Source organism: Rattus norvegicus, chromosome 8 (assembly GCF_021556685.1).
Source record: "Rattus norvegicus strain SHRSP/BbbUtx chromosome 8, alternate assembly SHRSP_T2T, whole genome shotgun sequence".
Classification (NCBI taxonomy): domain Eukaryota; kingdom Metazoa; phylum Chordata; class Mammalia; order Rodentia; family Muridae; genus Rattus; species Rattus norvegicus.
The window spans coordinates 42798963-42815633 of NC_141541.1; the positions used below are offsets into that span (position 1 = coordinate 42798963).

At 45.3% G+C, this 16671-nt stretch overlaps 1 protein-coding gene across 3 annotated transcripts in view; it reads left to right on the forward strand.

The window, feature by feature from the left end:
* Window positions 1–11495, forward strand: part of Fez1 (fasciculation and elongation protein zeta 1) — a 45487-nt gene extending 33992 nt beyond the window's left edge. For 2 of the 3 annotated variants that reach the window (XM_087563908.1, XM_087563906.1), the window contains 5 exons: window positions 173–444; window positions 1310–1390; window positions 3274–3349; window positions 8780–8845; window positions 11132–11491. In XM_087563908.1, coding sequence (XP_087420034.1) covers window positions 173–444; window positions 1310–1390; window positions 3274–3349; window positions 8780–8845; window positions 11132–11148 — 512 coding nt within the window. In that variant the 3' untranslated portion in view covers window positions 11149–11491. Of the gene's footprint in view, window positions 1–172; window positions 445–1309; window positions 1391–3273; window positions 3350–8779; window positions 8846–11131 lie in introns of all 3 variants that reach the window. The other variant, NM_031066.1, reaches the window with a different exon arrangement.
* Window positions 11496–16671: the final 5176 nt, after the last annotated feature.

Consider the following 16671-nt stretch of genomic DNA (forward strand, 5'->3'; position numbering starts at 1 on the left):
TGAGTTGGGTTTTCTCTTCTGTATGTGATATAATGCTGCTCTTCTCCTGGCCTTTCCCCTAATTGTGGCAGTCTTTCATAACTAGGAAGGGGCTCTCTCTAAGAATCGTCCCATCTCCAGCAGGTCCGTGCCTGTCTGTAGGTATCACTATGAAATGCACCTTCCTCTCTAGGGCTGAGACACATGTCTGGGTCTGAGCTGACAGAGCTGCTGGACCAGGTGGAGGGTGCCATCCGTGACTTCTCGGAGGAGCTGGTCCACCAGCTGGCCCGCAGAGATGAGCTGGAGTTTGAGAAGGAAGTGAAGAACTCTTTCATCACGGTGCTCATTGAGGTTCAGAATAAGCAGAAGGAGCAGCGGGAACTGATGAAGAAGAGGCGGAAAGAGAAGGGGTTAAGCCTGCAGAGCAGTCGGATAGAGAAGGGGAACCAGATGCCTCTCAAGGTATGTGAGCAACCAGAAGTCTAGCCTCAGCCAACCTTGAGCCCTAACCATCACATGTCCTGATACCTACCCCCTCCAATGAACCCCTAAACAGTTACAGTCACAGAACCTGTGACAGGCAGTGGGGTCAGGAAGGGAGGGAATGCTGCTTTTCTCCCTGATTTCCCAGAAGGTCTCTGGTCTGAGCGAGAACATACTGAATAAAGGTTAAAAAATAATTAGCTATGACCTGTGTTCTCCAGGCTGGTCCTTGAAAAAATAAACCAGGGTCTGTATCTCTACCATTGGTGTGGGTTATTGTCTGGTCTGGTCTCTTTGGGGCAGGTGTAGGGTATTGCTGGACTATGTGAATGGCTAAAAGGTGACCAGATAGCTTATAGGTTCTTGATAGAATGAAGTCCATAGTATTATCTAATCGACTTTTTCAGTGCACCCTTGCCTAACTCTAGTACAGATCTATTGAATTAGGCCAGGGCCACATGCCTCTTGAAGAAAAGTTTTCCCGCACCAGACCACTTCTGGAACCTACACTTCCTGAAAACTTCATCATCTATTTTACTAAGATCTTTGCATCTTAGTTCCCCAGAATCGAGCTGTCCTGTCTAATTTTTCTCTTTGCAGGATACAGGATAAAATGAGGAAGTCTGGGGATGACAAAAGGGTCTTATAACCTTGAGGGACTTACCCAAATGAGTCTCTAAGACTGCTACCCATTCTTGCTTGAATTTTGGCTTCTCTGCGCATCTGCCAATTACCGAGGGCAGTGTGACAGCTGATGAGCATTTGAGCAAGGACACAGAAGTCCCTGGGGTGGTAACATTGGGGCAGGAAGTCTGTGCCCATCCTGAGTGTATTTCTTCCTTAGCGTTTCAGCATGGAGGGCATCTCCAACATCCTGCAGAGTGGCATCCGCCAGACCTTTGGCTCCTCAGGAGCTGACAGACAGGTATGTGCAGCCCGATAGCTCCTTTATTCCTCCAGACGGCTCATTTCCTCACCAGAGATGAGAGTCAACAGAGTTATCCCAAAATCTGGGCCAGCATGAGGTTCCCTAACATTTTCTTTTATTTGTCAGGAAGACATAGGTAAAGTCTTTCAAAGGTCATTTTGTTGTTGTTGTTATTTTGTTTTAGGTCTTTTATCCCGGGACAAGGATAAAACTTAAAACTCCACATCAAATGTAGACCTATGAATTAGTTTGCTTTAAGAATAAAGTGCACTGGGGGATCTGTTTCAGAACAGAACACATCTTAGAGACTACTCAACTCTGTCTTTTTGATGGCCAGCTGAGCCTGTGCCACCAATATTTGCCTGTTCAACCTCCAACTCTGTAAGTCTAAGTCACGCTGTGGCACTCTCTAGCCTTCATTTTGACAGTAACTTGCAGTCAGCTTTGAAGTACTATGATGAAATACCCAGAGCAATTAACTTTAGAAAGAACAAACTTGGGCTGGAGAGACGGTTTAGTGGTTAAGAGCACTGACTGCTCTTCCAGAGGTCCTGAGTTCAAATCCCAGCAACCACATGGTGGCTCATAACCACCTGCAATGAGATCTGATGCCCTCTTCTGGTGTGTCTGAAGATAGTTACAGTGTACTTACATATAAATAAATAAATCTTAAAAAAAAACAAAACAAAGTTTTACCAATTTATTTTTATTGGGTGTCCTTACCAGTTTGGCATTTGGTATGGTGACATCATGTGGATGTGTTTGTAGTCACAAGGAGTCCCATGTCAAACTTGACAGAAAAGAGAGAGACAGAATGGGGTGGGACACATAAGAAGTCAAGAAAGAATATTCAATATCCTTTAAGGGCCAGCATAAGGCCTCTTAAAGGACCATAGTGCATCCCAGGACCATGACCCTGGGGAACAAGGCTTTGCATACAAACCTTTCGAAGACACATTACATTCAAACTACAGCATCTGTGATGTGGCTTGCACTTTGGGTTGTTACGGCAGAGTTTGACAACTGCCTGTTATGTGCTGTGATCTGCTGCTAGGTCCTCCAGGTACAGAAGTGAGAGGTCCTGGGCCTCCCCTCATGGAGTACAAAATCTAGTAGACTTGGCAGTATGTGCACGGTGTGTACAGGCACAGTGTGTGCACTGCCAACTTTGAAAATGTGGAATAAACGATGGAGAAGTATATATGCTGTTTTAGTGATCAAGGCTGAATCCTAAGGGTTACAGCTGTATGACCATAGCCTAGGAAAACTAGGAACATCTAACCAGCCCTCACTGGTCCTGGGAGAACTGAGGCCCAGAATCATAGAGTAGCTGTCTGTATCTTCACCGTGGCTAACAGGGCCTGTTGACCTTGGGCCTGTTATCACCTAGGACTCCCTAGGAGCCTGACAAGATCTCTTGGCCTACTGGTCTTTGATGCCTACTGGCTGGGCACCTCGAGGTTTGCTTTGTTGTAAGAGGGAGCAAATTTTACAATCAAGATCTCAGGTAGATATGTCATTTTGACAAGAGAGAACTAATTTCTTCCCAAATTGCACTGTGAAGAATTCAACTGTACACACTGCCCCAGCTCTCACCCAGGAGGAGAAACACTCCTAGGATTCTGAGAACCAAAAGGACTTTAGCATATTAAGAATGCATCAGTTGGGGTAGTGGAAGTTTCCCCCACTGAATACAGGAAAGCCTACTTTAGAGATACACGTAAAGAGGTGGAAGAAGGTTCTAGAGTAACAGCGTTCTACGGATGGAGAGCATTGTCCAGAATATGATGGAAAGTTAGGTCCAGGTTCAGGTTGCCCACTGTGCCTCCACCCAAGAGGGACCATGACTCACAGTCTGCATGCCCTGTTTGTCTTGGCAGTACCTGAACACAGTCATCCCTTATGAGAAGAAATCTTCTCCTCCCTCTGTGGAAGACCTGCAGATGCTGACAAACAGTGAGTTCCTCCTCCTCAGCCTCAGGCCTAAGTTGCCGTCCCTCCTCGCCTGTGCGCCTCCTGTTCTCACTTCCCAGATTCAGTTTCTTTAGGATGGCTTTGCATAGGGCAAACATTTCTGCATATCGTATCCTCTTCAATGAGGCGCAATTAAAAATACTCTGCTGTGACACCCAGGTTGTTTTTTGTTTTTTTTTAAAGGGTAGGAAGGTACTAGAGGGATGGGGCAGAGTTTTCTGTTTTCCCTACAGCTCCCTGGTCTTTGCCTTCTCCACTTGGGCTGCCCATACCTAGGTCCCTTAGAGCAGAGAGCTGTTGGTGGGCCCTGCTGTCCGTCCTGCTGTCCTTTTAATGTGAAGCAAGGCTTTTTGGGTGGGGCCAGGCTGCTTGGAAAGAATGGAGTCTGGTTTTCTCTCCAGGAAGTGACTGCCTCTCCAGTTTAGCTGCTTTGATCCGTATTAATACACATTCTGAACTGCAGGGAGAAGAAGCAACATGTAATAAAATGCTTCTCGTAGGCAGAATCCATCTATCTATGAATGTATGAAATAGTGCAACGTTCAAAAGGCCAGCTTCAAGTAGCAGTGTCCTCTGGGCACTCTTGGGAGGAGGAAAATCTTAGACTAAGACTTGGTGACATGCTCAGTGGATCAGATAGAAATCCCATTTTCCAGGCAACTGGGCCTGCTGAATGACAGCTTACAAGGCTGCTCAGTACACTGTGGATGCCCTGGAGAGGATGGGCCAGTGCAGGGCTATTGGTCAGGTTAAAGGAAGGGGGCTTCTACTAATACTAGGAAGACAAATATCCCCTTACCGTACCCCATTCCCAAGTTAAGAGTGAAGAAATACTTCCTTTTCATCCATCTCGAGGACAAAAGCAGAGTTTGCAGCAAACAGGTCTTGCCAACATCCATACACACCATGTCCTTGAGAATCAGGAATTTTAACTTCAAGGTCCATCCATCTGGTCAGATTTCTATATTTGTATAAATATGCACTGAGGTTCAGTACTGTGGATTAAACCTAGAGACTGCTGTGTGCTACCCCGGAGCTGTGCCCTCTGCTTTTTAAGCTTTGAGACAGGTGCTCACTAAGCTGCCCAGGCATTATGAGACCCAGGCAGGCTTCAGATTAGCTATCCTCTTGCCTCAGCCTCCGGGATTACAGGTTTGTACTACCAGGCCCAGCTTTTTTTATTTTATCTTTTAATTTTATGTGTACAAACGTTTTAACCTGCCCATATGTATGTGCACTATGTGTGTGCCTGGTGTCCATGAAGGTCACAAGAAGGTATTAGATGCCTTTGAGTTGGCGCTGGGAACTGAGTCTGGGGTCCTCTGCAAGAGTTGCAAGTGCTCTTAACCACTGAGCCATCTTTCCAGCTGCCTCCTACCCACTGCCTTTCTGTTTGTTTTGCTGCAAAGGCTCTCTGCTGGCTGTCCTGGAACTTACACATATCTGCCTCCCTCTGCCTCCTTAGCTCTGAGATTAAAGGTGTGCACCTCCACACCTGGGCTGCCATTTTGTTTTTTTGAAATGTATTTCTCTTTTTCTTTTCCTCCCTCTCCCTCACCCTCTCCTTCTTTCTTTCCTTCCTTCCTTCCCCCTTCCTCTCCTCCTCCTCTTCCTACTCTTCTTCTGGTAGGTTCTCAATATACAGTCCAGGCTAGCTATGAGCTCTACTAACCTAACCAACCTGTTGGAATTATAGGTGCAAACTGATATGCCAAATCAGATTTTATTTTCTGATTAATTAATTAATTAAAATATATATTATTCTATGTGTATGAATGTTTTTGTTTGCATATGCTACATGTATACAATGCAGAGGTCAAAAGAGCAACCCACGGAATTTGAGTTAAGAGAAGCTATGTGAGTCACCATGTGGGTGCTGGGAGCCCAACCTGGGTCTTCTACAAGAGCAGCAAGTACTTTTTAAAAAAACATATTTTTATATATAATATATATAAATACACTGTAGCTGTCTTCAGACACACCAGAAGAGGGCATCAGATCTCGTTACAAATGGTTGTGAGCCACCATGTGGTTGCTGAGAATTGAACTCAGGACCTCTGGAAGAGAAGTCAGTGCTCTTAACCACTGAACCATCTCTTCAGTCCAAGTACTCTTAACCTCTTTTTGGCCTCCATGGTATAGCTCAGTGGTAGAGCACTTGCAGAGCACTCACAAGGCTCTGCATTCACTGTCCACTAACACCACACACACACATACACACGCGCACACACACACACACACACACACACACACACACACACACACACACACACATACACACACACACCAAATCCCTGGTAAGTGAAGTTGTAGATGGTTATGAGCCTACATATGGGTGCTGGGAATTGAACTTGAGTCTTCTAGAAAAGCAGTTAGTGCTTGTAACTGCTGAACCATCTCTCCAGCTCAAAGCTATAAAAGTTTGTAATCTAGTTTTTGTTTTAATAATTTTTTAAGATTTATTTGTTTTATGCATGTGAGCACACTGTAGCTGTCCTCAGACACACCAGAAGAGGGCATCAGATCTCATTACAGATGGTTGTGAGCCACCATGTGGTTGCTGGGATTTCAACTCAGGACCTCTGGAAGAGCAGTCCATGCTCTTAACCACTGAGCCATCTCTCTAGCCCTGTAATCTAGTTTTAAAGATTTGTTTTTATGTATGTGTTTATGCCACATGTGTGCAGGTACCAGAAGAGCCCACCATACCCCTTGGAGCTGCAGTTACAGGTGGTGTGAGCTCCAAATGACTTTGTCAGAACATCGAGTGCTCTTACTCACCGAGCAATCCCCAGCCCTCCACCCAGGGCTTGATTTTACCAGTCAACATTTTGCTAACTCTGTCTCTTCTTACGAGTGGACATTTCATATTCCTTTTAGAGCCTACACTTTTATCTTTCTGAATACTGATCCTCCTATGTTATGTGAATACTAATTTTTTTCAAATTCTTGTGTGAGTTCATGAATAATGTCTGTTCTCTTTTCTTCTGCTCCTTGAACCAAGGACTCAGGCCAGAGTCTAGCTAATATGACTGGACCATCCATACAGATGCTTCAATTTAGAGATCAACTTAGATACATGTTGTCTAAGTAGAGTTACTGCATTTTTGACACAGTCTTCTTGGCATCGCATTTGGTCTGCCCAGTCTCAGTTGCAAAATAACCAACTAAGTGCACATAAATTTGCATCTAAAAATACCCTCACAGAGCCAGTGGGTAGAGGTGGCTTGCCCCCAAGCCAGAGGATCTGCGTTTCATATCTGAGAACAGATGGTAGAAGGAAAAAACTGACTTCCCTAGCAAGTTGTCCTCTGACTTCTACATGCACGTCTTGTTATACGCACCCACCACCACAATAAATGTAATTTAATTTTTTTTTTTTAGATATAGCATCAAGCAAACAGAAGAAACCAGGATTCCCAGCATTTAATTCAGTTGAAATGACTATATATCCAAAGATATAAAGAAACCAAAAACCCTGGTAGACTCTAGGGTTTTTATGGTTTTCTTTTTTTCTGATAGACAATAGTGCTTTTCCCTTGGCCTTGGCTGGTGATTTATGTGATTTATGGCGATTCTAATGTGTTAAAATCATGTCAGGTTCTATTCTCACCTGGTCATAACTCTGCCCAAGTTTCACTACCCAGCTCAAAAACAGGACAACATGGCATTGGATTCTTGTCACAGCTGCCTCCTGACTCAGGGCCCGCTGACCTTCATCGTTCACCCTGCTTGTAAACATGAAATATGCACATTAAGAAGAAGCAGACAGTATAGAAACATGTCCCAGAAGAAACCTACTCTGTGAGCTCACACTCAGAACTGCCTCATGGTTTCACGCACTGTTCTAGATTGTTCTATGTTAGGATATATTTGTTATGAAGCCAATGCATGTTCTTCAGCCCTCTTCATTGATAAGTCTGTTTTAGACATGTTGCTCTCTCACTTTCATAAGGGGGTTTAAGACTACACTGACTAGGGCTGGAGAGATGGCTCAGCGGTTAAGAGCACCCGACTGCTCTTCCAGAGGTCATGAGTTCAATTCCCAGCAACCACATGGTGGCTCACAACCATCTGTAAGGAGATCCGATGCCCTCTTCTGGTGTATCTGAAGACAGCTACAGTGTACTTATATATATAATAAATAAAATAAAATCTTAAAAAAAAAAAAAAAGACTACACTGACTGGTACACTGTAGCCCATTTAAGGAAGACTGTTGGTGAAAGAGTGTGTGGTCGAATACCTTTGTTGATGTTAAAAATGAGGCTCAGATCCTTTCTTATGGAATTTTCCCCACAGTTGACTTCAGCAATGTGAGTTGTGACCATGAGAACATGTTATTTCATTAATGGAAAAGCATTCATTTGTTTGGGAATGGAACATAGGCCTTACGTTTGCTAGACCACTGTCTTATCATTGAGTTAGTCTCACCCTACAACATACAATTTTTTTTAATAAAAATAATCCTTAAAAGTCCATAGGAGAAAGCTTTGCCATTACCTTGGGTCTGAGGCTTCAGGGCCCTTGAACTGGCTCCAGGCAGTACTCTGTGAACAATACTCATTCACTTGGGACTTCATTTCCTCCCCACAGGAACAAAGGTTCATTAGATAAACTTCATTTGTGGCCGGTAAACTGGAAATGAGAATTATTGCAATAACATGTTTTATGTGAGTAGACCATCCTTAAAGACAGTTTTGTTTTTTGTTTTTTGGTTTTTTGTTTTTTTTTTTTTGGTTCTTTTTTTCGGAACTGGGGACTGAACCCAGGGCCTTGCGCTTCCTAGGCAAGCGCTCTACCACTGAGCTAAATCCCCAGCCCCTTAAAGACAGTTTTATAGCTGGTCGTGGTCAGTTTATTGCCCTTCATTCTAGCACTCCAGAGGCTAAGTCTGGTAGGTCTCTGAGTTTGAGGCCATCCTGGTCTACACGATGAGTTCCAGGCCAGCCAGGGCTATAAAGTAAGACCCTGTCTCAAAACAAAACAAAACAAAACAAAACAAAACAAAACAAAACAAAACAAAACAAAACAGCACAGTATTACTAGTGATTCAGCAATTAATATTAACATTTACATATCATTTTGGCAATCATTTATTTTTGTTAAAAATACATACTTGGTAGATGTATAGAAAGTGTAGATGAGCCAAGAGAGGAAAATTTAAAGAAGTCACTGGTGGGTTCACATTGCAGAGGCAACCCCGGGGCTCTCTAGGTGTATTCTTTCTCAACTTAAGATTCTGAATCTTGATAGAAGCTTGTAGAGTGATGTGTCTACTTCATACTCACTAGTGCCAGGTTCCCTCAAGTCATTTCTCTCTCGTGTAGGGTGCAAGTTGTCTAGCACTAGAATTAAGCTTCCTACCGTGATAGTATCTTGGCCCATATCTCCCATTCTCTCTCCTTCTCTAGTTCTCTTCGCCATGAAGGAGGATAACGAGAAGGTGCCTACTTTGCTAACGGACTACATTTTAAAAGGTGAGAGCAGCTACCCTCCTCCCAGAACTGAAGGGTCCTCTCCTCTGAGTTCCTGCCCAAGCTGTAGAGCTCGTGCTGAAACTCTCTTGGAGCACCCACACCAGGCCGACCAGGCAGCAGTCACACCTCATGGTTGTTGTGAGTGCTTTGAGGTACTAGGTGTCACTACCAGGCCTGAAGGGATTCTGTTACTTCAGGTTACCACTGTGAGTCCTCATGAGGGACAGGACACCAACAAAGGACTTACTGTGGAGAAATCTGGTGGCTCTTGCACCAGGTCCCATTTAGTAGGAAAAACAAAGCCTGAAAATAAGTTAATACTTGCAGTACTTGAGAGGAGAAGGACGCCATGATTAAGTTTGTCTCTTCATAACTTTTTATGAAAGAGAGTACTGCTGGAGACCCAGGGTTCATTCATGCCAGGCAAGCAGTCTTCCACTGAGCCACAGTTGTAGCTTCTTGAACATTTTACTGTGGAAGTCTTCAGTGCGGGCAACGGGAAGATCGTTCTTATCTTCCACATTCATTTTTTTTATGTACTATATTCCCTGCATGTTTGGTTACCTTGTGTGTGCCCAAAGAGGCCAGCAGAGGGTGTCAGGTCCCTTGGGACAGGAGTTGCAGATGTGGGTGCTGGGAATTGAACCCAGGTCTTCAGGAAGAGCAGCCAGTGCCTTTAACTCCTGAGCCATGTCTCCAGCCCTCTCCAGTCTTATAAAGTCTTAACCAGGAATATTGGTTTTTTTTTTTTTTTTTTGGTTCTTTTTTTCGGAGCTGGGGACCGAACCCAGGGCCTTGCGCTTCCTAGGTAAGCGCTCTACCACTGAGCTAAATCCCCAGCCCCAGGAATATTGTTTTGAAGCAGATTTCTGTTATAGTTTTCATCCACAAGTATTTCAGTGTGTATTTCTAAAACCTAAGAACTGGACACATAGCCACAATGGCATTGTCACAACTAAAGAGTTAGGGCTGAGGTGGTGCTCTGTTGTAGAGTGCTGTCCAGTATGAGGCCCTGGGGTCCATTTCCAGAACAACAAAGGGGGAAGAGGGAAGGCTACAACTACAAAATTAAGCATATTGAGTGGCCTTGGTGACCGAATCACAGTACAGCTCACCTTGGTTTTTCCCCATACGATGGTTTTGAGTTTATTTGTTTACATCAGGACCTGATAAAGCACCATACAATTTGATTATTTATCTCCTAAGTCAGTCAGTCAGTCTGTCTGTCTGTCTGTCTGTCTGTCTGTCACCCACTCCCACTCTCTATCCTTCCTCTCTCGACCTCTCCACTCCTCCTCCAGGATCTCATGCAGCCCAAGATGACCTCAAACTCTATGGACCTGACGGAGACCTTGTAATTCTGGTCTTCCTGCCTCCACCTTCCAAGTGCTGGGATCAGCACTATGTCCAGCCAAAAATGTATCTTAAAAACAACAACAGCAACAATAACTATAGCCTTCCCTTCCCCCTCCTTCCTTTCCTGAAATTCATTTGTTAAGTTGAGAGTATCTTTGTCCTAGTTTCTTCCTGATTTAGTCTATCCTTCTGTCTCCTTTATTTATTGTAACTAATGGAACAAGAGGCTTGATCAGATCCAAGCTCGGATCTTTTACCAAACACACATAATGGTTCATTGTAGACCCCTGTGAAGAATCCCACACTGTCTACTTGTATCTTCTTTTAGTCTGTTTCTGGCCATCGATGATGACACACTGTTTAGACCCAACGTCTTATGAATTCTTATTCCACATTCATACAAAACGTAGAAGAGTTGCAGGAGGTTTATGGAATCTGGTTATGAAACCCCAAACTGTACTTTTTCTATGAGGATCAGGGAGATGAATATTAAATTTCAACAGGAAGAATTTAGGTTAAAAATTAGGAAGAACTTGTGACTTGTAAAGACTTTGCAAGGATAGAAGTTTTTCAAAGAAGTTTGAAAGGGTGGGTTATGTGACATTGGTGACCCTCTGAAATGTCAGTGAATTTATAAAAGTAGTTAATATTTTCAGAGCATATTTTACAAGTCTCTCAGTAACCTATGAGTAGCTCAGGTATATCCTAGTGTGTGGATGAAGAACAAGCTTGGAAGGGGAAGGCATCTTCTTAAAGCCACAGAGCTAGGTCCATGGGCCCTGGAGACTCTGGTGCTTGATATTGAAATGGACACCTGTCATTCTCTTCTGTCCTCAAGGGACGACTCAGGGCTGCAGTCATTGCCTGGTCCTCTGGGTGGCTGTCTGCTCAGCATGACCCCCACATGATCTCTCTCCTCTTCTCTTTCAGTGCTCTGTCCAACCTAACCTCACCTTTGGAGCAGCCTCACTGCAGGAGGTCACTGAGCAAGAAAGTCATTCCATCACTGGGATTGCATGACACCACGTAACCTCCGGCGTGTATTTAAACGTGTATAGCTTAACCTGGATTAAACATGAGCAACCGCGCACGCGCGGGGTCCTTTGCTGTTGGCTTCTAGTGCTAGTAATCATTGGATGCATGATCGGGCGTAGGGCCAGTGACTCTGCTCCCTCTAACCTGTGTTGGGGAAGACAGGTGCCCTCACCACTCATTATGTAGTCTGGCTCCAGCCCTCAACCCAGCTTATACTCTTCAGACTAATTTTGAAATAAACCTTCATTTAATTAATATCCTTCATGCCTTTTGGAGAGTGGTGTCCGATGGCTCTGTGTTCCAAACCCTCTAGGGAAACCATTTCTGACTGTCCTCAGATGCTGGTCTGTGGTCATGGCACTGATGCTTTGTGGTGGGCACTGGGGTGGGGGGTGTCATGTGATGTAGTGAGGTTGTCTATTCTACAAAGGGAGGCTATCTGTGGTCTCCTAAGTTTCCACTGCTTGGAAATGTGTGTTAGAAACTAGCTACTCTGAGGCTAGGAAGAGATAGACAATACTAGGGATGGACCAGTAAGCTGCAGTGTCTCCTATTGGGGTGTCAGGTCGGATTTCGGGGGCCTTGGAGCTCAGGGCTAGAGGGAAGTAGTTTTGCTGACCTCAACTACGTGAGAGACTACATCTCTTTCCTGCACTGAGATTTATCACCGCTCCCTGTCTGCCCTCAATGACCTGTGGGAACAAGCATTGTAACATTGCTCCTCCTTCCTGCAGCCCTGAGGACCAGCAGCACTAAGTCCTCCGTGTAGTCTCTGGCTTTGATAGTAGGCATCTGTCAGCCTCTATAGCCAGCAGGCGAATGCTGCCCTTGTATCATGGATGCTGACCCTGCCCAAGCATACCCTGAATCCCATGGCCTTTCATCTCCTAGCTTGAAATGACACTATCCCTGCAGTTCTCAGGCAACTGGCTTTCAAAAATATATATATATATATTTATATATATTATATATTTATATTATTTATTTTTATATATTTATATATATTTATATAGATTCATACCTTCTGGGTTTTTCAGGGGAGAGAACCTAGAAGCCCAGATGTTCAGTAACTTGCCTGAGGCTACTTAGGACATACATAGCAGAGGTGGGCTGACACGTAGGTCTCACCCCAGTAGATGTTCAATGATGCTTTGGGGGCAGAACAACAGTGACAGTGAAGACAGACAGGGCGGGTCTCATCAGTCCTAAGGCTACAGATGCCAAAGATAGCTGGTGGCACGAGATCCTTGGGAAGTTTAACATTTTGCCCGTTATCAGGTTTTTCATCGGTTTCAGCAAAAGGAAAACTAGTGGACCCCCCTCCCCACCCCACCCTCCGCTTTTCTTCCTGCCTTGGGTTTATCAGATCTAGGTCAGCCACTTCTTTTTCCCCAATTTATCCTGCCAGCAGGTGTCTGAAGCAATCAAAGCCAGTGGTGGTTAAAAATGAACCTCAAGTGTCTGGGACCCTCTTATAGCAGGAGGAGGTTATCAGGGAAAGGGGGAGAAGGCTGCCTGGGTTTTCTTCACCTTTTCTGAGAGGGAATGTGAAAGCCATCCATCAAGATTTTGTACTACCTGCCCTTCCTTCCCTCTGTCCCCATGAGTCAAGGTTGGGTGTTCAGCTGTACTGACCACATCTAGAAGAGAGACAAAATCCCCAGCCCTCCCCATAGCTGGTGTTCGCATCAAGTATGGGGAAAACTTTGCTTTAATTCTTCAAGGTGCCTAGAGCTCTGAATGGAGCCTGAACCCAAGGAAGGCTCAAACAGTGTTAACAGGTGAAACCAATGCTCTTCTTGGGCTTCTCCTCCGTTCAACGTTCTAGAGCACCATAACAAAGTGGGCTGGAGGGGAAGCCCGAATGGTGAGCTGCATTTCAGGGCCCATCAAACTTCGTCACAAAGCCCACACCAAGTTCAGGTTTTCAACAGTCAATCAGCAGTAGAAAGTCCCACCTATGAGGACCTGTCCTAGGTAGGTTAGTGGTCAGGCTGTGGGAAGGTTCCTGAATTCAAGTGAGTTTCTATTAAAAGACTTTTCTAAATCTAGTCTGATCGTGTCCCAGGAAGAAAAGTCATTATGGTGCTGGAGGCCAGCCTTTAATTATGTGGAGTGGAAGTGCATGATGGGGGTGGGGTGGGATGGGCATTTCTCCAACCTTCTCTATCTGTTTTAGGATGGGAGACAGTCACGGCAAGTGTTTTGTTGGTCTTAAGTTTCATGGGACGAATTGGAATTTTCCGTGAAATTACAGGAGTTTTACTCTCACACTACAACATCTGAAGTAGAACCATGTTCAGTCAGTGGTCATAGAGTGCTGTAGACTGTCAATGAGTAGGCATGGTCCTCTACTGTAAGGTTTGTGTATGTTTAGCATCAAACCAGGGGCTTTCTAAGAAAGGCATGCTCTTCCAACCGATCTATACCCTTAGCACAGCAGTTGCCTTAAGATGCATTATAACTTACAGCTTCAAGTACTTGACTGAAACCGTCTTGGCGGCGCTGTTGAACACCAATCCTATCCTTGGCTCTCCTGCCATAGCCTGATCACATAGAACATTATAGGATCTATGTAGAGGTTGAAAGCTGGGGCATGGTTTTTCCTGTTCAGAAAGCAAGAAATAGGGAGAGGAGCCTCATTTCCCGGAAGCCAGGAGAGGTGACTCTCATCCTTGAGACAGCCTCCAAGATTAGCATTCATGAGAGGGGAGTAATTATATGCTACTTTTAGAGAAGAGACACTCCCATTCTTGATGGCGCCTGATTATGTATTTCTTTGTGAGGCTTAGAGAATCATCATCCTTTGGATTTCAGTCTGAGCTTGGGGTCTGCTCTCTTCTATCCCTTGGGAGGGGGAAGCACAGGCCATTCTGCTGACCAGGGAGGTGCTTGGCTTTTTAAAGCCTTGCTTCTAAAGAACAGAACAATGAGCCACCTTAGCCCACAGCCTAGCAGCCTCACTTTCTACCCAAGCCCTCATGCATATTCATCCTGCTTCCAAGAGCTCAGCGTGGAATATGCAAATTGGCCAGGCAGGAGCAGGTTGGCATTCCGATAATAGCTTTGTCTGAAAAAACCCCAGGGACATGAGCGAGCACTTCTCTTCTCTTCTCCTCTCTCTCTCTCTCTCTCTCTCTCTCTCTCTCTCTCTCCATCCTCTCTCCTCTCTGTCCTCCCCTTCTCCTCCCCCACTGTCCCTGCCCCAACATGTCCCAGAACAGGAAATCGAATCATATGTTGCAAGAAGTGAGGAGCCAGGTGTTTGCATTCCAGTCCAGCACATATTTCCACTTCATCCTTTGTCCCCTCTTTCCCTTGAACATAATCATTTTATTATCCTCCACCACCAGTGTTGCTGGGTCTGACAGTGCCCTGGGATACTGGGCCAGTCTCGGCTGTCAGTTGACTCCCCTTTCTGTGTGAGCACCTGTCCTATGCCAGCTTGTCCAAAAGCTCCCAGAGGTTTGCTCTCTCCCCATCTTCCAGTCTGATTGTGTCCTTGTGCCCAGGGACAGTGCAAAAAAAGCCTAAGTATCGGACCTTGATCTCCAAGCGAGGGGAAGAGCAGTTAGCTTTCTACATAGGTCAGGGGAGAAGTCTTGTCTGTCCCTGCACATCACTTCAACTCAACACACACAGGTCTTAAACTTCATCAGTGCTACCATCAGCAAAGGGCTCTAGCCTACTCCTCCATTCCAGGCAGCTTGTCCTTCCACGATCAGCTTCCTGAATCCCACTCCCAACTACCCCTAGCACTCAGCAGAGATCTGTGGAAAGCAGTTTCCTATGTTCAGTGAACATGAGTTCTGTCTTGCTGCCTCCCAGAGGGAGAATGCTGTAGGAAGGCAGACAGAGGCTGCAACTAACATCTCTGAGCGCTGTCTCATCCAAGGGCCACTGTGGGGAACAGGTGAGGGCATGTTCAGGGAGGCAAACGCCTCCTAGGTCTTCAGAGATGAAAGGCTTCAACCCTGAAGGCTGGCTCTGGCCAAGTCAAGGTTTAGGGAGGTAGACTATCTCATAAAGGGAGTGTGGGTTTGACCTTGGACTCAAATATTCTCTGTACTACATGCTGAGTTAAATAATTTTCACTTTTAGTGCTGGGATTGAGCCCAGCGTCTCACTCATGCTAAACATTCGCTCCTCCACTGGGTCACACTTCTAACCTAAAAACTAATTTCTATGTAGCTCTGGCTGACCTGGAACATGTTATGTAGAGGAGACTGGTCTTGAATTCTCAGAATCTCGTTGCCTATGTGGTTTTTGGTTTGTTTGTTTGTTGAGATATGGTCTCGTGTAGTCCAGTCTAACCTTAATGTAGTCCAGGCTAACCTTAAGCTTTCTATGTAACAAAGGCTGGCATTGAATTACTGATCCTCCTGCCTCAGTCTCCTAAGTGCTGGGATTACAGGTTTGAGCAACTATCTATCCATAATAAATCCTGCTTGGTGAGAGGCCAGGGAGGTCTGAGGCTGATTGTAGAACTCCAGGACCCCCAGGCTTGGAGAAGAGGAGGTGAAACAGCAGTCAGGAGGAGGGTATATTCTGATTCCTTAGCAGGTTCACCCCAAGAAGTGGTAGAAAAGGAAAGGTGTCAAGTCAGTGAGTTATTTTGAGCTTAGAGACTACGTTCTATTTTCACTGGCAAAGAGACAGGTGGAGTGACAGAGAAGGAAACAGGCAAAGCTGCCCAGAGTCACTCAAAGCTGCTGCCTGGGTTAGGATTCAGTGTCAGCATTGGGTGGAGCAGCTGGAACCCGGGGATGAATTCAAGACAACCAGAAGCAGCACAGACTTCCTGCAGGGGAGCACTTCCTGTAGTAGGTGAGCCCCAGAGTTGGGCAACATTTCTGTACCTGCACACTTAACCGCTCCTGCCTCAGCTCTGTCTGGGATGGAGACTGGAGGAATATGTAATCTCTGTGTAGTGATTTGGCAATCTTGGCCCCAGAAGGCAGTGGACAGTGAGTGGGTGGAGAGACCATTCTTAGTGTGCAAACCTGAGACTCCTATGTGCCATGGGTGAGTGGGTGCACTGGTTCGCATGTCTCTGTCTGGGAGTTTTGTTCACTCTGACTCTTGCTGAGTTGCAAATACAAGCTTGGTAGGACAACGCTGAGAGCATCCAACATTTTCTGCACCAAGTGACTGCAGATTCTTTTGTGAATCAAGTTAAGAAGTTGAGACTTTCAGAGGTGCTGTTCAAAATGTACCTACTGGTTCAGACTCTAAAACTCCTGCTGGGCAATTCTAAGGTGCATTCCAGCTGAGAAGCTCCAGGAGAGGGTTGGGAGAGAGGTATCAAAAACTACTCGGCATGGGGAGAGCCAGCAAAGGTATTTCACCTCCTCCCAAAAGGTGTGGCTACACACTCTTCAGTCTAAAGGATGCTCAGTGTTAGAGCACTTCTTAGAGATCAGAGCCCAGGTTCC